Below are 24,732 nucleotides of genomic sequence, written 5' to 3' on the forward strand. Positions count from 1 at the left end.
GATTGGGCTGCTGTCAGGAAGTTAGGGATCATCGACAAATTTCATCTTCATAATGGCCTTTGCGGGGCGTGATACTTTCAAACAACTGAACACAGCTCCGTAAATTTGATGCTTAAACCAACAACCATAGTCGCAACATTTTGGTTGGTTTGCAGTACCTGTCTAGATATACAAAATTGACAGCATTTTTACCCATCACAGTTGGAAAATTCTGAAATAAAGACAGGTTTTTCAGTATATGCTTGATGTCAACTCAATTGAGTTTTGAATGAGTTCTCAAACTGGAAGCCATTTAAGTATGCCATTTATGGCTTTTTAAAACCATAATTAGCAAGAAGCCCATAGCTTCACACTTCTTTGTGGAAATTTCAAAAGCTTGTGATTTTGTACTACTACACATTTCTAGTATGCATTGCATCTCTGCCTTGAAGCCACTCCAGTTTGACATTAACACATTTTTGCCTGCCCGTGAAGCCACCTACAGTAAGCCACTGGATGGGATGGGGTTCAAGTTAAATTTTTTGATGAGATTTCATATCTCCTAGCAACTACAAAATATGTACTGCAAGCATTGGCCCAAATACCTCTCTAAATTCAGACTGTTGTAGCCTACAGTAACAAATGGGCTGGTTTGTTGCTAAGCACTACCAAGAATTCAGTTATTCTGATATGCTTGATGTTGTAATGCATGGATGGGCAAAGGGGGTCATATTTGTTTCAGGCTTTCATACCAGCAACTACTCTTAATTATTTAATAAATCGGATCAGACAGTTTAGATACAGTTCCTTATGCACTCACAAATGACAGCTAATGTTCTTGCTTTGAAATGTTTTACTGTGTATCTAATCTACAAATGAACCCGCGATTAGCAAATTAGCAGGGAAGGCCTGCATACTCCGAGCCCACTGGGCATGAGTTTCCAAGCTTCCAACCGCTGCTTCAGTGTGTACATTATTTATGGAAGCACCATAAGAGAATAATCAGCTTTCACAGGAACACAAATCCTTCGCAGGCACCAAACATTTTGTAATTTGCCATCCGCGTGCAAAATCCTTAGCAAGGATTTTGATCTCTTTTGATTTTTACATAAAATCAGGAGAGTTTTGACATGATCCCTTGATTTTGAGTTCTTCACCCCGCCTCTGTCGCAAGCCCAGCTCCAGTTACCACTGGAGTCAGTGGAAGAGAGGCTTGGTTGGAAAGTGGGAAAAGTGGAATACTGTACTAGGCAGGGCGAGCAACTGGGAGACAATAGCGAGTAGAGCGAGGATAGTCGCTGTTCCAAGACAGAGCTGTGCTTTCTTAAGCGAATTGTGATGGCACATACAGTCGTGGGAAGTTTCAATAATGTCTCTGTCGATTAAAGCAGCACGGGTGGAGAGTGCGTCTTCTCGGTGTGCGTCTGCACCTTGTGTATGATAGCTTGAGCCAAAGGTCAGACAATTTTTTGGCAACCGGGCAGTTAAAAATGCCACGTTCAGCCGATTTACTGCGGTGCGCAAGCAGACCGCGTTGCCGGGCGATGCCTGCGCGAGGGGAATCGTGGTTCAACTGAGGGAATCTGGACGACTGAAGATGGTTTTGTGCGAACCATGGCTAATGGAACTGGCACAATCATGTTGAAATGCGTTGTTGTTGGAGACGGCGCCGTGGGCAAAACTTGCCTGTTGATGAGCTACGCCAACGACGCTTTTCCAGAGGAATATGTGCCAACTGTCTTTGACCATTACGCAGGTAAAGTGAGTCTCCACAATAAGTGATTTTTGTTGGACACAATCTTAAAGTTGATTTAGTATTATAGCTTTAAAATCTTCTGTAAATGATTAAACTTATCCTTAGCTTGAGCACACATAGCTAGGCTAAAATAGAAAGCGCATCGCCGTAACGACTATCACATTAACATTCAAATAAGGCAGAAAACGAACTATTTTCGTTGTTTTTGACAATTATTAAAAATAATCATTGGAAAATCTATAATGTAAAATATCTCACAATTAACTTATTTGTGTAGCGCCTTTGCGTAATTTATTTGTACTTGCCTTTTGTGTAAAATGTTCAAACGCGCGCATCCCTTTCGCTTTTCTCCTCTTCTCTCCAATTTCATTGTTTCTCTGGGTTTGCAGTGAGTGTGAATGTCGGGGGCAGACAGTACCTGTTGGGACTCTACGATACCGCAGGGCAGGTAAAACCCTGTTATATTCCTTCTACACCAAATAGCTCACGATTAAAACCTGCTCGGCATTCGGCTCCGTCTTCGTAATTTTTGAAAACACTACTTGGCAAACGCCCGGCGTAGAGGTAAGGTGTGTTGATGTAATTCCTTGAAGCAGCCATACTCAGGAAGCATTGGCCTCATTGGCGGTGCCACGTTTTTTCCCCCAATATGTTCCTTCTTGTGGTGGTGTCTGGGTGTTCCAGTGGTTCTTCTAATGAGTGCAACATTTGGAACATGGGTGCATATCTCCTCAGCGCTTATATTATGAAGCCTGTTTATATATATACCTTTTTAAAGAGCATTTTATTTATTTGCTTATCACAAGAAATAAACATGGAAAATACCAATGAAGAAGGTTACGCAGCTTTAAAAAAAATAAAATTAAATTAAGGATTTTGCTTCTGGGTGCAGCAGTGTTCAAATTCACAGTCTATGGTCCATAGCCCATCACCATAGCAACTGCCCCATGCCATTGGCATATGTGTATAAAGTTACCAGCAGAGGCAACATCTGCAGAGCTGAGGCTGGAAAGCATTTGAAATGAGTGAGTGAGTGAGTGAGTACTGTCTTGAAAGGCTCTAGAAAGTCTCACCCTTTCTTTATGAATTGTTCATGAATAAATTTATGCATAAAAAATTACTTCCTAATACCCAGGGGACTTGTTAAGTGCAGATGAATTTCTTTAAAAGGAACCCCCGTGGAATGCCTCCCCCCCCAACAACACACACACACACACACACACACAATCATAACAGATGTCTTCTTTTACTTTGTAAGATCGACTGTCCACGCACCAAAATTAACTGTAGCTTGCGCACTTATATGTGCAAACTGTACATTATGCTCAGTTACATAAGCAGGTGGGTACAAGGTAGAAAGAGTGGCTTGTAATCAATGCAGATGTTCAGCCCACATGGAAACTGTTTTACAAAGGTCTACTTCCCAAATATGCAAGTGGTCTCCAAAAGTGCCTGGAATCAACATTTGTTTTTTTTTTTACAAAGTAATGTTAGTCTTTCTACTGTTCGGTGAGTTTATTTTTGGTGATAGTTTGACTCGAACAAACTGTGTTTGTGAAGGAAAAAGAACTGAAGACTTCTTGACCCTGACAAGCTCTCCTAACTCCTCTAGTTTATACACTGACTACCTAAGTTTATATACATAAACTCCTCATGACCCTCCTTTAAATTAGTGGATATTCCTCTGCTCTGGATGCTCCACTCTGTTCCATCCCCTTTCTGTTTAATTGCTGTGATTGGTTATAAAATAGCATGTGCGGCCGCAGCCAATGAGAGCTGTGCATCCTGGTGTAAAGTTGTTTTTTTTTGCCCCTGTTTTTGTTGCTGCTCTTTGATTAATTGGAGAGGAGAAGAGTTGTTTCGTCATTGTTTTTCTTTTCTTGTTTTTGAACTTACAGCAGTAACACAGAGGTTTTGTTCACCACATGGATGTCAGAGAAGGAGCAGAACAGAGATCTGCCTGGCCCTCACTGTTTCCTGTTTCCCCATTATCCTGTTGCACACAGCTGAGATACCAATGTCCTTGCATTCTCTCTGTCTCTCCCCCTCTCTCTCTGTCTCTCTCCCCCCTCTATCTCTCTCTCTCTCTCTGTCTCTCCCCCCCTGTCTCTCTCTGTCTCTCTGTCTCTCTCTCTCTCTCTCTCTCTCTCTCTCCCTCTCTCTCCCCTCTCTCCCTCCCCTCTTCCTCCACATTGCCCATGTTTTATGGTCCTGTGAATATTCTCTTTCATTTTTTCGAGAGTAACACATTCCTGAGTTTTTGATCTGTGGGGAATAATAGATTCTCATGCAGTTTACACATCATGAACAGGGGCTGCTGCTTTCTGAGCTTACCGTACTTCATTTTTAGATTTGAATTTGTGGTGGTTGGCGGTTTTGATCGCAGGCATAAGGAAACGTGACTCAAATCTTTGGTTGCATGACAGGAATCCCCTGAAATGAAACGTGTGTCCAAGCCCAAAGCCGACCGCCAATATGATATAGACTCACGTTGCACTGCGGGGGTGTACTCCTGTGGATCTCAGTGTGTACTGTATGTGCGTATGGGTACACGGACTTGTGCTTTTATCTGTGCGTGCATGCGCATGTTTACGTTTGTGTTTTTGTAGTGCGTGTCTTACGTGTCTTGTGCTGTGGAAAGTCTGTCTAACTGAATGCATGTGTGTCCTGTCTAAAATCTGAAGATGAAGCTATACTGTAAACATAATGGAGTAGCCAGGGATTCAGTTTGGGTGGATGGAGGGTTTGTGGTGGGGTGGGGGTGGGGGGGTTGAAATCTTTAACTGACCTGACAAACTTTGCACTGGATGACATTGTCAACCCAGTGATGGGTTTACAAGCGACTGCGAAGTAGAAAGTTGGGAGGCAGTGATTCAAGGTGGAATGAAGGTGGCAGGTCCCTGTTTGTGAGGCGGTGAATGTCTCTTTGAACTCCTGTAGGGATTTTCCTGTCTGCTCTGCCTCCCTGCGCACCTACCCATAAACCAACGGCTAAATTATCTGCAACGGCTGATCAAACCTTGTCATGAATTATTCTCTGTAGAAAACAGAACTCCCTTTCTCTCTTGCACCCACACTCACTACTGCTCAGTTCACAGAGAGGGGATGATGGGAGAGATGTGCTCAGTGGTAAAATTACCCATTTTCTGCTCCACAGTGCACACCGAATACATGACAACTCACAGGCGGGAAAACTATATGGAAGTACAGGGAAAGAAAGGGAACATCCCTGAATGTATCTTAAAAAAGAACCATAGGAGCCCTGAGCATATCCTTAAAACCGTGAACCTTATCAGCCGGAGCATGCCTTACACTTGAGAGCTCTTTATGTGCTCCAGAACTGATGTGATCTTAACGTCCCAGGGAATACACTACAACGAGAAATTAACAGTCCCAAGCATATCCCAAATCAGAGAACTTTTAAGGAAAAATTCACCATACTTACATTTACGTTTACTGTAATCTTTACTAAACAGACCAGAAATAAGGAAGGGGAATTGCCCGTGAATCTCATATTCTTTAGACGACAGCTTATCTGACTTATTGTGCTTGACTTCAAACTGTAGGCTGAATTGCACTCTAGAGCCTTCTGATGGTTATTTTGAAGATGCTGTTTTTTTTTGGGGGGGGGGGGGGTGCTGTTTATTTAAGTGGAGTGGACTGCATTTATATAGCGCTTTTTTCCAAAGCGCTTTACAATTGATGCCTCTCATTCACCCATTCACACACACACTCACACACCAACAGTGAAAGGCTGCCATGCAAGGTACCAATCAGCTCATTGGGAGCAATTAGGGGTTCAGTGTCTTGCTCAGGGACACTTCGACACGCCCAGAGCGGTAACCAAACTACACTTATAAACCAGTTATATTACTTTTTGTTGTATTTGTACAAATGTTTCGCACCACCCTGGGCCTTTCACATAAAAATTGAGGAAAAGCCTCATAGCCTTAATTACACTTGTCTCAATATGACAGTGTGGTGGCCATCTTGGAAAGTATCCACATTGTGCTTATGGGGTAATGTACAATGGACTTAAAGCCAAAACACAAATCATTTCCTTTAGTTTTTTTGCTGAAGCTGAGAAATTCCAAATGAGGGGCAGGCAATACGGCCAACAGAATCTTATCACTGATTTTTATTTTTATTTGGTGATACACGATAATTACCACAATATTTAGTGTTAATATGCTTAATAAACAAAGTAATTAGATAGCATGATTCATAAATGAAAGTTTTTGCTAGTTTGTTTTTAAAAAATTGATGATGGTTTTCCAATTTCTCTGTCTATATATATCCTTAGTTTGAATAAGTAACATCAATGAATTTTTTCACAATCAAGACAGCATATATACAGTATATAAACATAAAACTATCATTAATGTTAATGATAATTTTGCATGAGAAAATATGTGTTTACAATACACATTTTATATTTTAAGCAATAATGAACTAACCTCTGAATAACTACTGAATAATGGATGATTAATCTTAATTTTTAATAATAAACAAAGGAAGAGGTATGTTAATGTAGCCTCATTTAAGCAAGCGTAGGTCTCATTTGTTATCATGGACAAATGGAGTTATGCTCAGATATGGGTATCTGGTGAGTGTATTATTCTTGAGGGCCAGATCCACAGCTGCCTTTCAGGGTTTTGTTTCTGTTTTTGCGATTGGCAGAAAAACCACATTGCTTTCAACCACAGCCTGCTGTATCATCAGCTACTTTCTAAAGGTGCCCCAAGCCCATCTGTGACCATTTCCCTGCAATACTGAGTCATTTGTATTAATTAAGCAATCACTCAGATCAGTGACTCCTGAGGTTGACTCCCATTCTGCAGTGACATTAGTTAGGGTTGCTGTGTTCGTATTGGTGAATTGCTGTGTCAATCTCAATGTCAATGTTTCAAACCATTATCGACCATGGCAATATATTGTGCCAAGGTAATGTCATCTCGTTTGTCAAAACAATTCCATGTACGCTAACGCTAGCGTAGTACTCAATATGATTTGATTTGTCTGATTTGATTGTCTACAGAAAGTATATAATGCATATTTTTGTATCATTTATGCATTTGGTACCCATCTGAACTGGGCCAGCTACTTATGCTGAACCGCAGTGTGGAAGTCTCTTGCCTTGACCACTTCTGCAGAGTGTATGATGTATATACAGAGCACCAGCAGAAGATGCCATCTTCACTCAGGGAAAAGCAAGACCCTCATATTTCACATGTCTCTGTTATCTCTGAGCCAACAGCAATAACCATTCACACTGCGCTGAATTGTTATTATTATTTTATGCCTCTGTGTCTCAAAGCCTGGTGTGTCTAATCTGCTGCTTGTAAAGGTTTCTCCTCTGAGTTTTATGTGAAGGATCTGAGGCTGTGGGCATGATGATCCTCAGTACGGAGCACACAGCTCTTCTGATGGTTTGTCTGCTCCCACACAGTGCAGATTCGGAGGAATGCCTGTTACGAGCGGCACAGTGCACCCTGTTCCTCTGCTATAATCAGGCACCTCTTTAATCTGAGCTTAATGCAGAAGGACATGTCTCTGTCTTCCCCTCTCCCCATCTCTTCTGTTCTGTCTTCCCTCATTCTTTCTTTCTGTGTCTTCCCCTTCCTCCCTTTCCTTACCTTACCCTCCCCCTTTCTCCACCACCTTTCTCTCTTTTCTCTCTCTCCCTCCCTCTACCAGTGGGCAAGGTGCAGGATTCCCAGAGTGCTGGGAGAACAGAGGGATGAGTTTCTCTATGCGAGTAACAGATAGCAGTGAAGTAGCAGCAGGCAATGGAAGATAGGAGTGGCTGGCGGGCAGGTTGATACCGAAAGGCTGCCGTGACACACAATTTCCCGGGATGATTCATCACCGGGCCGACCAGGGAGGGGTTTCCATTTGTCTGCAACAGAGTTCGCTGATGATGTATAAAATATAAAAAGGGTCATAAAACAGGCGTGCAACTGGTGCGCAGTGTCTGGAAGACCCCTGGGTAGAAGATGAACAGGGCCCATGTGTATAAGCACTAAAGATCGTGAGAAAGATTGATGAGAAAATGAACCATCCTCTCCATTAAGACTGATCAGTTTGTCGACTGTTCAGTAATATCCAGCACGTTCTTGAGCATCGCAATGATCTCAGCTTCTGCTATGAGTTTAGATAAAAACGTAATGCATTAACAGCTCACTAGAGGTGTGAAATAATACTTCTTATTTTCATTGTGCAATTTTTTAATTTACATTTCTGCTTCCTTGTCCTGCTCGCCTTGTGGGTGATCTTGTTTAATAGATATAATGTAACTGGTAGTGAGTTGCTTGCATTTAATTCAGGAATTTATGGTATGTTTAAATAAAAAATCACTTTAATTGTCTGAAACTTGAAGTAAAGTTAGCTTGGTTAAGTTTCTGTCCATTGGTCCACTGCTAGGAATATTAAGATGCAAACAGACCATAATTACAGGTCACAGGACCATGTGAATGAGAGCCGACCAAGAGCCAAATGATAATCAGTTACAGACTAGCGTACGACCTGAGAAAGTACATGTAGAAAAAGATTTCTTGTGTGTCAGCTTCTGTGTGACATGTACTAGATTCTGTTCAACAGTAAGCCATTTTTCACCAATGGGTTGAATGACCATTTCAGAAATGGGATTAGTGAAATGGTTCACTGATCCACGGAGTGCTGGCATTTATTTTCAGTGCTGGGAAGGTGTGTGTGTGTGTGTGTGTGTGTGTGTGCACATGCTTGTACTGTACATGCATATGATTCTAGTCGCTCCAGTGTTTAAGTCTGTTCGACAGACATTTCAATTTAATATAGAGGATCAATACAAAGTATTTCTAGGCTTCTGCTGGTCAATGAATACTCACAAAACTAAACAAATATAAAGTACGTACATACATACAGATGCACACACAAACACAAATGTGAACAAATGCATATTCAGATCACAATGAAATTCCAAGATATCAATGACACGGTACTGGTTATGTGACCTGTGACTAGGAGTTTTAGTTCCTGGTGAATCCCTCATGATGTAACTTTGATCAACATTCACTAATTTGGTAAAAAGATAAACTTTCATCTAAAAAGTGGACAAAAAATGCATCACGAGTCAGGGCTGCCAATGTTCTGATTTTTCCTTGAGCAGAATCAATTTCATAATAGTGTTATAGGAGTTTATCTATTCTTGAAGAGTGTCATGCCATGTGTATGTAATATAATATACCAGGAGTCAGCTGCAGCTGTACATCTGATGAATAATTTTGATTTCTGGAGAAAACCACAGTGAGTCAGTGGAGTGAACTAAAGGCGTAATGGTTGTGGGTTCAAATCCCAGCAGTCCAATATAAAACTATATAAAGCCTTTGCTAGATTTCCATGTAAATTTGCTAATGGCAACACCCCTCCCTCTCCCCCTTCCCCCATCAACAGGAAGACTATGACCGCCTGAGGCCTTTATCTTACCCGATGACCGACGTCTTCCTCATCTGCTTCTCGGTGGTCAACCCGGCCAGCTTCCACAATGTGCGGGAGGAGTGGGTCCCCGAGCTTCGGGAGTACGCGCCTGGCGTTCCCTTCCTGCTCATCGGAACCCAGGTGAGAGCACGGAACCCAGAACAGACCGGTGCGTCAGAGCGCTCGCTAAGCCCCTCTGCCAGAGCAAAGAGGCAAGCTTCAGCGGCGCAGGAAGCCGTTCTCTGTCCTTAATGGAACGGTTTTGATGAAGCACGGTCATGTGAGAACAACAGCCCCAGCGATGAAGCAGGCCCCTCTATTGTGGCAACGCACCAGTGCGTCTGCGTTCATGTCTTGGACCTGTGTTTGAGGATTCACAAAAAAAAATGTGATTTGAGTCTGCAGGTTCAAATGCAGGAGAAACACATCCAATGTGTTGGGGGCTGACAAAACAACAAAACCCAGAAGGATTTGTGATACGTAAAACATCACTTTGCAGCAGATTCCTCACATTAACTCTTAAGACCTGCCTTTGTGTATTGACATGCATAATCCTTTTATTTTGCCCAATGTGTTAGCATCACTGTATCTCTCTTCCATTGCACCCTGTTTGCCCATTACAAGTGTGGCCTGGGTCACTGTAGCTTGTTCGATTTTCTGTCACACAGATCCTGGGATTTTCATGGCTGTATTCTCCTACCTTACCGTTTAAGCACTGTCTTTGTGGTGTAGTTAATAAATTCCATGGGAGCATTAAATTATGTGTGTTATCAATTTGCTTTTTGCGATGCATCTTTTGTCTGGCATTAGTGCTCGTTTGTACGCACATCCAAAATCCAAAAGCTCTGGTGCCTGCCAAAAGGCAGATCACGAAAAGGATAAATACCCCCCACACATTTAAAGAAATGTTGATGCTTTCAAAGCATGCTTGTGCTAGAGTGTTTTTGTGACAAAGAAAGTGCATGCGTGAGTTAGTGAGTGAGTGAGTTGGTGGGTGGATGGGTGAGTGAGTGAGTGTGTGTGAGAAATAAAGCGTGAGTTAGTGAGTAAGTGACTGTGTATGTGAGAGAGAGAGTGTGTTGGTGCATGAATGGGTGGGTGAATGAGTGAGCGTGAGATAGAAAGTGCATGTGTGAGTTAGTAAGTAAGTGAGTGTGTGTGTGAGAGAGTGAGTGAGTTGGTGGGTGGATGGATGGGTGTGTGAGTGAGTGTGCAAAAGAAAGTGCATGTGTGCTTTAGTGAGTAAGTGAGTGTGTATGTGAGAGAGTGAGTGTGGGTGGGTAGGTGAATGGGCGATTAAGAGGCTTGGCACTTTTTCATTAGTAATAATAAACTGAGGATTGTATCAACCTCTGAACTGAGCATACAGTGTGGCCTTGTCTGTTGTAGAACTTAGCAGCCTGGGACTCAGGTAGACAGGCGTCCTACCTGCAGCGTGGGGGGCTGGGCCTCAAAGAGCCAGGCTGGCTAAGAGTGCACATGTGCCTCCTAATGGCCTTTCTCCATTACAGATCGACCTGCGGGATGACCCCAAGACCATTGCCAAGCTGAACGATGTCAAAGAGAAGCCTGTTGTCACAGAGCAGGGGCAGAAGTTGGCCAAAGAGGTGGGGCAGATGCGGAAATTAGGGCAGTTAAGACAATTCACTGATCTCACCATCAACATCATTTAAAGGCTGTGAAAAAACTCATGTCATTTGTAATCATTGCATTGTGAATAATAATAATATTAACAATAACAAACTGCTTGAATTGGTGTATATTGTATACAGTTGTACAGTACGTGGCCATATTAAGAAGGTGCAATACTGCAGGATCTCCATAATAGTTCCACCATGGTTCTGCCACACACACACACACATGATTGCATTATTTATTTTCTTTCCATGACTTAAACATGAAGCAATATCACTTTATGCTGCTGGTGAAGTACATCAACTGTACATTACTTACTTCCAAGCATACAACTTTGGTTTCGCTCCAAGGATTTAAAACTGCAACCTGCTGCTCACAAATCTGGCTCCCCAACCACTCTTTTCCAGCATTAGGACTGCGATTGATTCTCTGCTGACTTTAGTGATGGGGAAAATGAGACTTTGTCAGGGCCAAAATGGGTGGAGCTCCCATATGTTAGTGGTTGCACTGATTGGAACCAGTCACAGTCGTTTTGCTGTGGAAAGCCAAGAGAAGTTTCATAGAAGTCAGTGATTGGTAGCATTTTAGCTCTGCTCTTATTGGCTATATGAAGCTTTACTTCCTCACGTAGACTTGACTTCCTCTCTGGCTCCGCCCTCAGATCGGTGCCTGTTGCTACGTGGAGTGCTCGGCGCTAACACAGAAGGGGCTGAAGACGGTTTTTGACGAGGCGATCATCGCTATCCTCGCTCCGAAGAAGAGCATCATTAAGAGACGCCTGGGCACACGTTGCATCAGCTGCTGCCTGATCACGTGACCGGTTGTTACACTGTTGCCTGAACACGTGACCCCATTGCCTCGCTGCTGCCCGACGGTGTGACCCACTGCTAAGCTTCTGACTGTCTGATCACGTGACTTGTAGCTGCTCAGCTATCTGAATGTGTGGCCCTCTGCTATGCCGCTGTCTGGTCATGTGGTGCGTTGCTATGCCGCTGTCTGGTCACGTGACCTGTTGCTGTGCTGAGGCTTGATCACGTGACCCCTGCTTTCTGTTCACGTGAGAGAGGGAGGAGCTGTAGGAACTGTCTGTATGCTGTGGACCTGATCCCAAAGCCAGATTCTGGTTCTCACTCAGCTGTGGGTCCAGAGGGTAGAAAATGGGGGGCTCAGTGGGAGAGGGGGGCTTTATTACAAGGGAAAATATCCCCATTCGCTCAGCAGCACAGTCTCCCAGCACCAATGTTCTTAAGACTTTTTAATGTTCCTCAGAATGGACATTCCAACATTTTTTAATGACGTTGAAAGATGTGCTTTATACAAAATTTATATAACGAAAAAAAACTTACCCCAATATCGAACATTGGACAAGAGGTCAGATGAAAAAAGATTTTGTCGGATGTTGGTCCCTCCAAATTTTTAGTTCACGTAATGATTTTGCTGGTCCCAGGCCAGATAAGTGCATCTCAGGTGCATAGAGCTCCTTTTTGTTATTCGTGAGCTGCTTTTGATGGCAGTGGTTCCAGTTGGGGTGAATGAAGAAGCATGCCAGGGCCTTTTTTAAAAACATGTTTCTTTTTTCTTCAGAGAAGCACACATTGGAAAATTAAAGAAGTTTTACAATAATGTTGGTGGAATGTTTCGTAGCACTATATAGAAGAAGCAAACACACCCATAAGCACAGAAAAAATGGAAAACTGTGTTCAATAATGAGCCAGACTGGTTCCAGTTCTACAGAAACTAAGAATAAGGTTGGATGTTATTCAAAATAATCTTCTGAAAACTTTTATTTGACATATATTATTTTATTTGACATACATATATATTTCTGAATCATAGAATCACATAATTTTTAGAAGATTATTTCACAGTGCATCAAATCTTTTCTTAGTCATTGATGGACAAGCACCTAAAGAGGAAAATATTCACACAGTTTGTGTATGAGCCCAAGATATGTTTTACAAATGATTTCCAGCCCTACAGAGGCTAGATCCCCGACTAGAGGATCCAGTGTCTCCAGTGATATGAAACTGTTCCATACATTTACAAGTCTTTGCATGGAAAAGATACTTGGTGTCAGTGTGATTTACCTTGAGAGCCAATTTCTACCTATACCCCTTGTTCTGCTGAAAGAACTAGACTCGAAATATCTTTTGTAGTCCACTTTGTTAAAATCTGAAAACTTAAAACAGAGGACACCTCAAGAAAACTAACTTGGGTTCAAACCTTTGGGCAGTCCCATGTGATTCTAGAAATTTTACTGATCACTTATACAATACCAACTCCAACTATACATTTTTCTGTCCTGGGGATTTCTTAATTCTTAATTATTCCCATTGAATGCACAGACACACACACACACACACACGTATATACTCACACACATTGTGTATAAATATTCCAATAGAGTGCATTTGACATCACCCAAGCACACACACCCACTCATTTGGTCACAGTAACCTTCTTACCCACACACGAACACATGCTCATTCACTTGCTTTTTGTGTAACATACACACACACACGTGCTCGCGTGCACACACGCACATGCACAGATGCACGCACACACACACACACACAAATAAATAAAAAGCAGTGAGGCCAGTGTTTTGGCTCATTGTGTTACTCTGTGTTTACTGTGCTCTCTATGCAGATGTGAATCAGCTGTGAGGTGGAGAGCTTCATTATTGTATGTTAATCTCTGCAGGAGTGTCGCTGTGAAACTGAGTTTACAGGTTTAAATTCCACATAACCCAGTCCTTCTTTCCTGTAGTCCACGCTTCACGGCCTCTGTGAGCAAAGCCCAGGCTCAACAGTTTATTTCATATTCTGCAGCATAAGCAAAAATTAAAATTTCCTCAGCTTAAGTGGTGTGCATGTGAAGCGCATGTGTGCAGTGTGTGCGCATGTTGGGTAAATGTAGGTGCATTTTGTGTGTATATCTGTGTTTAACCAGGTCTGTTTAAGTATACATGTATTTCAGTATAAGCATGTTTAACTAAGCCTGTGTAAGTATGTATGTGCTAAGTACAAATGTGTGTTATGTGTACACAAGTAGGTGTGTGTGTATGAGAGAGAGAGAGAGAGAGAGAGAGAGAGAGTGAGACTGTGTGTGTGTGTGTGCGTGTGTGTGTGTGTGTACAGATGCTGTCAGTGTCGACTTGGGGTCAGTCCCAGCCCTCAGCGCCTCTGGTTTTTTGCTGTTGTTCCTTTAATGCAGTTTAATAATCATTCAGGAAGCTTTGTTCTTGTTTGTATTACTTGATGTTCAGTATGATAGTTGACAAGTTGTCAATCAGGTCTGTGCTTCTTGAAGTTCATGCCTTGGGACTTAGGATTCCTTGGGGAATTACTGCGCTTCGAATCCCGGATCTTTGTGTTTGTGTTTGCTATTTAAGTATCTGGATACAGCGTCTGCTGTAATTAAAAATAGTAAAGTTACAAATAATAGAGGGAGAAAACCGAAAATAATGACAAATAGCATTTTATATTTAATTAATTTTTATTCACTTCCAGAACTCACATTAAGCTGAATTTAAAGGGAAAATAAAATCTTAAAAGAAAAAAAGGAAAGGTTTTAATGTAGCCTTGTATAACAAAAAAAAAAAAAAAAGATTTTTCAGCTATTAAATGCACCTCTGGTGAATGAGTGCCCCCTAGTGATAGCATTTAAAAAGTTAGGGGTGCCTTATGGATTGAGATTTTACCATATTTTATGTTGTATTAAATCTAAAATTATATAGATATATAGGGAACCCTGGGAAACGCTGCTGGAAAACACTGCACAGAAATGTTTGATCTCTGTAAGATTGTGTGCTTAGGGGATTTTGATAAAAATGTAATGCAGCAACCCTGCAGAAAGATGTCTGAAAACCTTAACCATCATTGACCTATACATGGACAAACATCCATTTTGTGGTGTGTAAGGATGACTGGATGAAAATACACTGACTAGAGCACCTTAAAAATAGATTTTTATCTCAGTGAGACTCACCTGGATAAAAAAGGATAAATAGAAATAAAATAAGTAAAAACATGGTTATGCTCATGCTAATCAGTACTTAGCCTTCCATATATTCTGCCAAGGGGATGTCTTTATGCATCAAAATGTTTCAAAGTACAGCTTCAGACCGCTTGCTCCTTCTTGTTAACCTATTAATAATGGTGCACATTATTTGTACATCATTTCTATTTACTTGTTGAACAGTTAACCGGCCATAAGAGCGGAGTTTACAGAGATAATTAATCTGCACCAGGCTACTGTGGTACAGCACAGCAATGATGGGGTGAACCCACGTGTGAATATTATGACAGCCATTCAACTCTGTCAAACTCAGTTACCAATACAAACATTCATGAAAGGACAAAAGTCAGCCTTCTTGTTGAAAATGCACTTGTGATTTTACCTGCTTAAGTGCTACCTTCCCCCATTTTCAGAGACCATCATAAACTTCCCCTTGTTTCTGGGTGGCAAACCTACAGGATGGTTTTACTGATTCCACCCCAGCGGGTTAAGGAAGGACATGCAGCTTCTCTGTGTAGCACTGACATGAATTTGCACTTCAGTGACCTAGAGATCAGTTAAAATGCACAGTATTGATCTGTAGATCAGTGAACCAGCCCATATTGACCTACAGATGATTGAATCTTTGAAGCATCAGTCTACAGATAAGTAAATCTGCATAACATCGAAATACAGATCTGCAGACTGGTTACCCGTATAGTGCAGATCTAAAAGAACTCTGCAGCGCTTGTTCTCTGATGTGAAATAATGAAAATCAAACATTAAAGTGCTGAGTCAGTGCTAGGGCACCATCTGACACCTCCAGATCTTTGGATGTGACGTGAGTGGATCATTGGTCATCACCTTTTGATTACCAAAGCCACCCTGTTCTGTTGTAAAATGCCACTCTGTGCCTGATTCAGTTTTTTTATGTATACACACATTCTGTGTTCTGCTCTGTTGCAACTTGACATTCCGTGTTTTAGGGTGCTTTATAGTTACAATCCATGATCTGCTCAAGCTTTATAGCCATATGCTGTGTTTTTGGTTTTATTATGTGGCTAGTTTAGCAGTAGCTCCTAAAGCACCTGGTTTGGTCGCAAATGTTCTTCACACCAGAAGCCAGTCATTTTAGTCCTGAGTACCATTGGGGAGCCGGTCTTTATAGCATTAACCACACTTAAACAGCTTAGACAGCAGGAAAATGGTGAGCCAAAATGGGCTGAATGGCATGTTCCCATTATCAAATATTAACTTCTTGTATTCTATATTGTTCTTTTCTAATATTACTGGCTGTATGAATATAAGCTAAAAGACACAAATTTCTGACCACCAAAGCGTGTAACTTAACATTAATTATAATAGTCATTTATTGTCTCATTTATTTTGTGAAATTTTACAGGAAACATCTGAAGACACACTTTAAAATCATCACACACAACGCTCTATTCAAGCAGGCCCAACTGTAGTTCAGACAGACCATTTCACCTGTCAGAAAAAAACCTGTGGTCTGTATGAAGGGATATTTTCAGGAAGTATACTAAGGCCTGTGTGGTCTGTATGTATAGACAATATCAGGAAGTAAAGGGCTGTGGTCAGTTTGTATGGACATTGATTTGGAATCAAACAATGAAAGTAATCATAAGCCTCTTTGCAGGAGATTATAAAAGTCTCACAGACTATTTTTAGGCACTGTCCCAAAGTAATGCACATACAGTACTGATATAGCAGGCCTGTTTTTCAAGTTGTATCTCCAATGCCCTAAAGCATGCATTAGTGGCAAAGGAGGAGGTCTATTTAAAAGCCACGTAGAAGAAAAGCCCCGTTGCTTGTGCATGGAAAGAGAACTAACCGTGGGAGTGTGTGAGTTTGGCTTGCATTGTCTGGATTTGCCAGTAGAGGGCAGTATTCAGGAGAAGCTGAGATTGGTTCAGCGGTCCTTGGCCAGGGCCAGAAACTCCTCACGAGTTTTGGGATCTTCTCGGAACACTCCCAGCATGGTGCTGGTGACTGTGCGGCTGTTCATCTTCTGTACACCACGCATGACCATGCACATGTGTCTGCAACATGAAAAAGACAGAGTGCATTTCAGGACCATGCACATGCGCAGTAAGTAACACAAAAATACAGAGCAAGGTTCATGATAATACGCTAATGTCTGAATCACACAAATGCTAAATGCAGTTTGTGACCATGCACAGTCCAGTCCATCTCAATATGGACACTGATTCTCTCACAATCCAATGCCTGGTCAGGTTCATGGGAAAGTATAGTTTAAAGGACACAAAACACTCCAACCCCCCACCCCCCCCAACAGTCCCCATCCTCCACATGACATCCCATCCTATTGTACTAAACAAATCTCACGCATTGGAATTAGGCAACCATGCAGCATGAGATCTAAGCCTATACGTGAGAATTAAAATGTGTCCACACATACACACACACACACACCCAAATACACACAAACATACAGACACATGCATGCATACATGCACACATGCTAACAAACACATGCATGCATGCATGCATGCACACATGCTAACACACACACACACACACACAGGGGGGGCTTCACATACACTGCCTCTATGATAACAGCCACCCCAGCCGGCTGCAGTGCGTCTGAGATGGCCGTAGCGATCTGCTTGGTCAGTCGCTCCTGGACTGCAGGGGGACACAGTGGAGGGGAAGTTACAGGACAATAGTGGGCAGGAGGGGTAAAAACACGCCAAGCAACAAGACAGTGGCAACAACAGCGTCACTGCAAAGAGCTCTCTCACCATTCAGCAACAATGATTTTAATGTCTGATAAACAGGCTACCTGTTGCTAGGCAAACATACAGCAGACCCAGGGGCTGCAGGTTCAAATGCAAGAAAGGGACACTTGGCTGTAACCCTGTAACACTGCTGCAAGAAAACACATGTGAAAACACGCATGAGTCAGCACATGTAGTGGGGGCAGAGGTTACCTTGAAGTCGCCGGCTGTATATCTCAACAATTCTGAAATAAAAATGAGAAGTAAATATGAGATTTATAGTGGGAGGAAGCAATGAGATGTGAGAAAACCTGGCCCCTTTTTACGGTAAGGAAAGGCAATTAAAGCACCAATATAAAATTAAACCTCTGTAGAATTTGCAGATTTCTATCTTGTTATAAAAAATTGGCATAGGCTATCCCAGATCTACCTATGGATGATTAATTTCAATGTCAACATCTGCTGTTAGACTGCTGCAAATCCTTTTGACAAAGCTCACGTGCAGGACATTAAGAAGGACTTGGAAAGTTGATAACTGAAAAGGATAGACAGTAAGATCCTGAAGGACAGACATATAAGGAGGGATGAGTGGCAGGCACTGTTGAAGGAGGGATGATAGAAGACAGATCCTGAAGGACAGACGTATGAGGAGGCATGAGGAGGCAGACATTGTTGAAGGAGGGAAGCTGGAGAAGGGGTGACTGGGGAGCAGTGAGGGCTGCTGTAGGGCTGTGTTGAGTGCTATTTCTCATGGAGTCAGCAATATCAATAGCCCTCCTCCACAGATAAGGAACTCTCAGCAATGTGGCAGAGGTAACACTGCGACACCGTGCCAGTGTTAAATAGAGAAGTGCGGGGGCACATGACAAGGGATTTCCAAAAGCCCTGAGAAATGTGTGATAACAGGCGGCGCTGCAGGGTTTAGCCCTAAGCTGCCTGGGAAATGGCCTGAGATAACAGAAGAACGCAGCCGGTCATAGCTAACACGTCTATTCACCCTCTTTCATTCTCACACTCAGGACCCAACATGCACATGTCTCTGTGTGTGTGAATGTGTGTAGCGTAGTGACAAGTATGTGTGCTGTAACCCACCTAAACATTTCTCCACTTTTTCCTTGCTCCCCAACCTTCTCCTCCCCCACCCCCCTCAAACCTCCCCGCAGACAACTTGCCACCTTTATTTTATTAAAAAAAAAAAAAAATTTGGCACCCAACATAACGAATTTGAATTTTTCATATGCGGCTTTGACAAGCAGTTCACAGGCTCCCGATCAACCAGCCTGGGTCACTGAAGAGCAATTAAAATCACCAGTTGCACTACCAGCCGCAGTTGGCACTGGCATGGTCTGGATTCAAGGAGGCTCGTCCATGCACCACAGCAAGATGCCTTAACTTTACCACCTTCTCTGACAGGACATTTGCTGACACCTGCAATTCTTTCAAGATGTCGTCCTCAAATGCATTTAATCCCCTCCCCGGACAACCATCCCCCTTTCCCCACTCAATACCCCAACCCTCTCTCTCTGCCCTCTCTCCCCATACAAACGCTGACTCCTTCTATTCCACTGTCAATCTAGCTGCTCCTTAGATTCCATCCCTATGCCCCTCCTCCCATCTATCTCTCCTGACATCCTCCCAATCAGCGCCTCTCTGGTGAACCTCATCTCTGTCCGCTGGATGTGTCCCCACAGTCTTCAAACAAGCTTGTGGCACTCCCTGCTTGAGAAACCCACTTTTGTTCCCTTCAGGACTTCTGCAACTCCCTCCTAGCTGGTCTCCCTGCCTCTGCCATCAGACCTCATCAGCTCATTCAGGAAGCTGCTGCTCACTTGATCTACAACTTCCCCAGGCTCACTCCTCTTCTCATCTCCTGCCACTGGCTACATTGATCAGCTCCCATCACATTCAAAAACATTGGTGCTAGACTAGCTAAAAGGACAGCTCTGCCACAGACTGAAGACTCAGCACTTCAGACTGCACCATTGCTGAACTGACCACTTTTACAGATCCTTTCTTTGGATTTCCTTTTGGGATAATGTTAAAGGCATAATTGTGTAAAGATAGGTAATATTTATAGAGGTACACTTGCACTTATTGCACATTACACTCGCACTGATAATAAACGGGCCTTGGTGCCTTCTTGGTGATACCGCATTTTTGTATTCCTGAGATTAACATTGATGTTCTCCGCTTTTGTACGTCACTGGATAAGAGCGTCTGCTAAGACATTGCAATTGTAAAACAATAATTGAGTGCACACATGTATGTATGCATGTGCGGACGGATGCAGACCTTGTTTGTATGTATGTGTGCACGCATATGCATGTGTGTGTGCATGTGTGTGGGTGCATGTGAGCGCACACTCACCTTGCTAGTTTGCTCAGACCCACCACTTTTTGATTCGGCAGGTACCCAATGTGAACCTGGATACAAAATCACAGAGGAAGCAACAAGTCAGAGAGGGGTGATAGGCTTAAGAAGCAGTTGGCGATCACTCAAATTTTCCCAATCAGCAACCCTACCTTCCAGACATATCCAAATAGATACAATTGCTGATGCATACATTTATCCTTTAGCATGCCTTGAACTCTTCATGGCTTTTCCAAGCCAACAGCCGAATTTTGCTATGGTAGAATAAAGCTGTTGGATTAATTATTGTCAATGTAATCCTCCAAACTGCCCACTGCCCCACCCCAAAATGTATGAGGTTATTAGCTGTGCGATTCTAGTATGAAAATGCAACCCGACAAATCACTACTGTCATAGCTGAATTACTGTAGATGAACTCTGTTTGCTGAGATGAGTCAGTACTTACCTTTCCAAAGAAGGGCACCAGGTGATGCTCACACAGGGAGAACATGTCAATGTCCTTCACGATAACCATCTCATTATGGTGTTCGTCAAATATGGCATCATTCAGGATGTCTGAGGAGACAGATTCAACAAGATATTACCTTTCCTTTTACACTGATCATGTGTTATTTTTTCCTCGATGTAACAGTAATAAAATATCAGGGGCTTACTTTATTTTCTACACGGTTAGTAAGGACTATTACTCACTCAGTAAGGACTGTGTACGATTTGCCGTAAAGTAAAAGCTTGAACAGAGCAAGTAAGAGTGTAGGAGTGGAAAGCATAAGGACATAGTAAGAACTGAATAAGAACAGATGCTGTGAGGTTGAGACGCATAGTGTACGCATTACAGCCCACATCTGAACACTAATTTAAAAAAGCCAAAAGCAATGATTTACGCCCAATGACCTATGCCCCTGCAAGCAAGCCAGCACCAGCTGTGCATCAGAGAAAGGGATCACAAGAGCCCATGAATCAGGGAGAGCACAAACACTGAATTCCTTTCAAGCGTTGTTTTTCTTTCTGTTTTCCAACATTATATAATTTTTGTTTAACAATTAAGTCATTCAGCGGATTGAACGTTCTTTGGCCAGGACATCATTTCTAGTGTAAAGGATCTTGAGTTTCGTATCTTGATATCGCCTAGTATAGACACCCTTTGGGATTATCGCCAGAGAAAAACAGCACGTTTCTCCTTTATTACATACTAGTACAGGAGTGCATACACATACACACAGTATAACAGACTTAACAGTATAAGCTTAGTGAGGATTTAGGAATACTTTTGATACAGGGAAAGAACCTGGATCCCAATCACTGAAATAACTAACATTTTAACTGCAATGTGACTAGAATAATTGATTCTGTCCAATTAATATCACTATCACTACTCTTAAAATTCACTTTGAGGATAGTCTTGGCCGTGCAGCCTACTTTCCTGTCTACCATCACGCATTTCAGCGCCCATTATATCTTTGCTTGGTATGGTTATGACCTTGTCCTTGCCTCACGTGCGTCATCGAGTGACTTATGCTCCAATAACATAAACTAAAGCTCAGTTAGCCGCAATACTAACAACCGTTTTGAAAACGCCAGACTGGGTGCTAGTCTTACTCACGTGATTTTCGCGCTGAATTTGACTTACAGTGTAATAGCTGATTTTAACTGATATCTCGTGGGGAAATTCGAATGGCCTAGGCTATAATAAAGAATTTTTAAATTGTTTACACCAAAAAAAGGTTTGTGTGCATGCTCCTTTGTCTTTTTGGTATTCGGTCACAAACCTGAATCCGTTTGAAGTTGCAGTTAGTAGGCTACAGAGCTTATGTCCTGCTCACCATAGATGTTCTCGTGGTAGCCTTTGGTGAGAAACTGCATGGCTTTCGCTGCGCGGTGCGGGGTCTGGAGAAGACCCTGGCGGTCGGTGTCTTCTCCCAGCTCCTGGAGAATGGTGGTGTAGGCAGCCTCCAGCGCTGGCAGCCTATATGCGTCTTCGTCTTCCTTGCGAGACCCCTCTTGATTGTCCTGGAATGCGTGTTTTTTGGCCTTGATTGAGAAATCTCCGAAGGCGTTGTGAATCTCTGTGACAGTTTTACCATTGCACATTTCGTTCATTTCTGTTCTGTTGTGATACTCCATTTTATTTTTAAAAAATGTATGACTAAGGTTTAAAAAATATATGAAGGTTGTTTGCGTAACAAATATCCACGTAATGGTATGTTCTCTCAAAAATAACCTGTAGGCTATTCATCGGCTGTCTATACCTTCTCTGATTGAAACTGCGCACCCTCGCCAGACATCTGTCGGGAAACACTCCAGCTGCGCTTTCTCCGACTTCCTGGCCTCTACATGAAGTGCTGTACAGTGTTCACTGTGGCGAATCAGAGCAATTCACTCATGTTGGGTGCGAGCTAAAACAAGTGAAATTGCCTACAACTAATGTCACCACCTAATGTAAGGCTAATCAATATCATGGTGGCCTAATTTTGGAATAATTATGAGATACAATGTGTTAATGTATGTTGTTATTAGCCATTCTATTGCAGAGACACCTGCCTTTTTAGGGTCATAGCTGATTAAATTGTACATTGAAGTGTAGCCTACACTTCGTGAGAGAGTGCCAATTTACTGTGGCATGAAAAGGAATGAGTGAGAACCACTGTTGATGCTTCAACATTTGGATGAAATGGGTCCAGCTATGCATCAACACGGTTTCAATGCCATTGTTCTTATTATCATAAATAGCGTTTATTATGCTGTTCTTGTCATGAACACTTGTGTGTGTTTTTGTTTTCTTTACCATTGTAAGGTATCAGAGTCATTCCTCCACTCCACAAATAGTACGTGTCAGACATCCCAGGTCCCCACTCACATCCCATCACATCGCGTTTTAGAGACCCGGACTCCCAGTCTGATATTTTCTCTAGCTAAACTTTGGTAAGAATACACCTATGTTTATCAGGTGTGAAGGGAATACAAACTGGGTAACCAAGTGCTGGGGTAGAGATTGTGGATGACTTAGGATGCAGATGTGTAATCTCAGGCCCAGGTGGGGGATAATAAAAGGCATTTAATACAAAAAATGTATAAAACATTTGCTAAATATATGAAAAATTTAGCTAAATATTTAACTAAATGTATAAAACATTTTAGCAAAATGTATAAACATTTGCTCAATATTTAACCAAATGCAAAAACTGCTAAATATACAAACATTCATAAATATATGAACTATTTACTTAAATGATTATATATTTAGCTATTTTTTTAGCTAAATCTATCATACATTTCTTAAATATTTCTTACATTTAGCTAAATGCTATATTCATTTAAATATCTGGCTAAATGATTCATATATTTTGCTAAAGGCTTAATACATTTGGGTATGTTTAGCTAAATGTTTCATGCATTTAGTAAATGTTTTATACATATAGCTAAATATTTAGCTCAATGTTTCATACATTTAGTAAATGTTTTGTACATTTAACAAAATTATTTATATAGATTATTTTATTTAGCTCCTTATCAGCCACCAAAAGGTAATGCGCACTGATTTGCGAGTGCTTTATTGACTACATTTGCAATGCTGGGCATATTAGGGTCTTGGAGAACTCTACCTAGAACAATAGTCAGGAGGTTAGAAAAATGGAGGGCTGGCAAAGAACTGGGGAAGCTCACACAAAGACTTAGTGAGGACACTAGAGAAATGGGGGACTTAAATGCACAGCACCATTCAAGAAGACAACCGAAATGAACCAGAAGTTGGCAACAACTAAGACGTCAATAAAAAAGACGAGACGCTGAAACACAAGGGAGGGGTGACCTCTAGTGGCCAAGAGAGAGAATCATGGCAGGTTCCATGTAAACTTTACAGACTAAAACAGTTACATTTCTTATATAGTGCTAATGTATGCAAATACTATTTATAGTGCAGTGTCAGGACAGTACAGCTTCAAACCTAAATACCCAAATAGAAGTTAACCATGTACCTTTCTGATAATAATTATTTGCGGCTATATGGTTAACATATAAGAACTTAACCTCAATTCAAACTGTACTGCAATAGTGGTAAACAAGTAAAGAAGAAGAAGAAGAAAGAAACCAAAATGAAACCCATTGTTGTTTTTCTATAAGGAATTCAGGAACTCCAGTAAATTGCAGTCTGAATTGCAGAAAAGTCCATGAAAGAGACATGTTAATCTTGGAAGAGATTAATCTGACCCTTCTTCTGTTAGGGTTTCAGGAGCAGAACTGAGTTAGAACTGTGAATGTTTTGAACATAATTCAAGAAAGAAAATGTCAGATTAAACTGCATGATTGTCCAACTTAAACAGAGCTAGGATTGGATTGAGATGAAGTAACATCACATATCATAGTTAAAGACAACATATGATAAAAAGAAATGCATAAATAAAAAGTAGATGTAGAGGTAAATATATTTTTCCCCTTTTCCACGTTATTATTATTATTATTTATTATTATTATTATTATTATTATTATTATTATTATTATTATTACTGTTGTTATCGTCGTTAATGCACCAGGTATTTGCTCCTCACGTGTGAGGAATATCTTATTTGTCATGTTAATCGACATATTAAATTGGACTATTGTGACAACATTTAAATATTCTTACAACGGAGCATTAGCTGGATAACTATGAGTAAAACCTGGAACAGCTCTTTTTACTTCAGTTCATATTCCAGATTTTGGAGGGTTCCAGTCCAATTATCTAGCTAACCAACAAACAGCTAATGTTTATCTCGGTAGCTATACCACTTTTATGTTTAAGCAGTT

General features: G+C 41.6%; 2 protein-coding genes across 2 annotated transcripts; one reads left to right on the top strand and one right to left on the bottom strand.

Annotated features, from left to right (window-relative positions):
* Positions 1-1,175: 1,175 nt before the first annotated feature.
* Positions 1,176-12,827, top strand: LOC135247530 (rho-related GTP-binding protein RhoQ-like). The gene is made up of 5 exons (XM_064321072.1): positions 1,176-1,735; positions 2,125-2,183; positions 9,167-9,331; positions 10,702-10,797; positions 11,487-12,827. The coding sequence occupies exons 1-5, from the start codon at positions 1,594-1,596 to the stop codon at positions 11,640-11,642; spliced, it is 618 nt and encodes a 205-aa protein (XP_064177142.1). The 5' UTR covers positions 1,176-1,593; the 3' UTR covers positions 11,643-12,827.
* Positions 12,828-16,188: 3,361 nt separating this feature from the next.
* Positions 16,189-22,271, bottom strand: LOC135247529 (GTP cyclohydrolase 1-like). Its single transcript, XM_064321071.1, has 6 exons — positions 21,774-22,271; positions 20,399-20,508; positions 19,951-20,006; positions 17,797-17,828; positions 17,407-17,491; positions 16,189-16,884 (listed from the first exon to the last, which is right to left on the bottom strand). Exons 1-6 carry the CDS (start codon positions 22,072-22,074, stop codon positions 16,755-16,757), a joined length of 714 nt encoding a protein of 237 aa, XP_064177141.1. The 5' UTR covers positions 22,075-22,271; the 3' UTR covers positions 16,189-16,754.
* Between the last annotated feature and the right edge of the window lie 2,461 nt (positions 22,272-24,732).

This window comes from Anguilla rostrata, chromosome 2, assembly GCF_018555375.3.
Source record: "Anguilla rostrata isolate EN2019 chromosome 2, ASM1855537v3, whole genome shotgun sequence".
Lineage (NCBI taxonomy): Eukaryota > Metazoa > Chordata > Actinopteri > Anguilliformes > Anguillidae > Anguilla > Anguilla rostrata.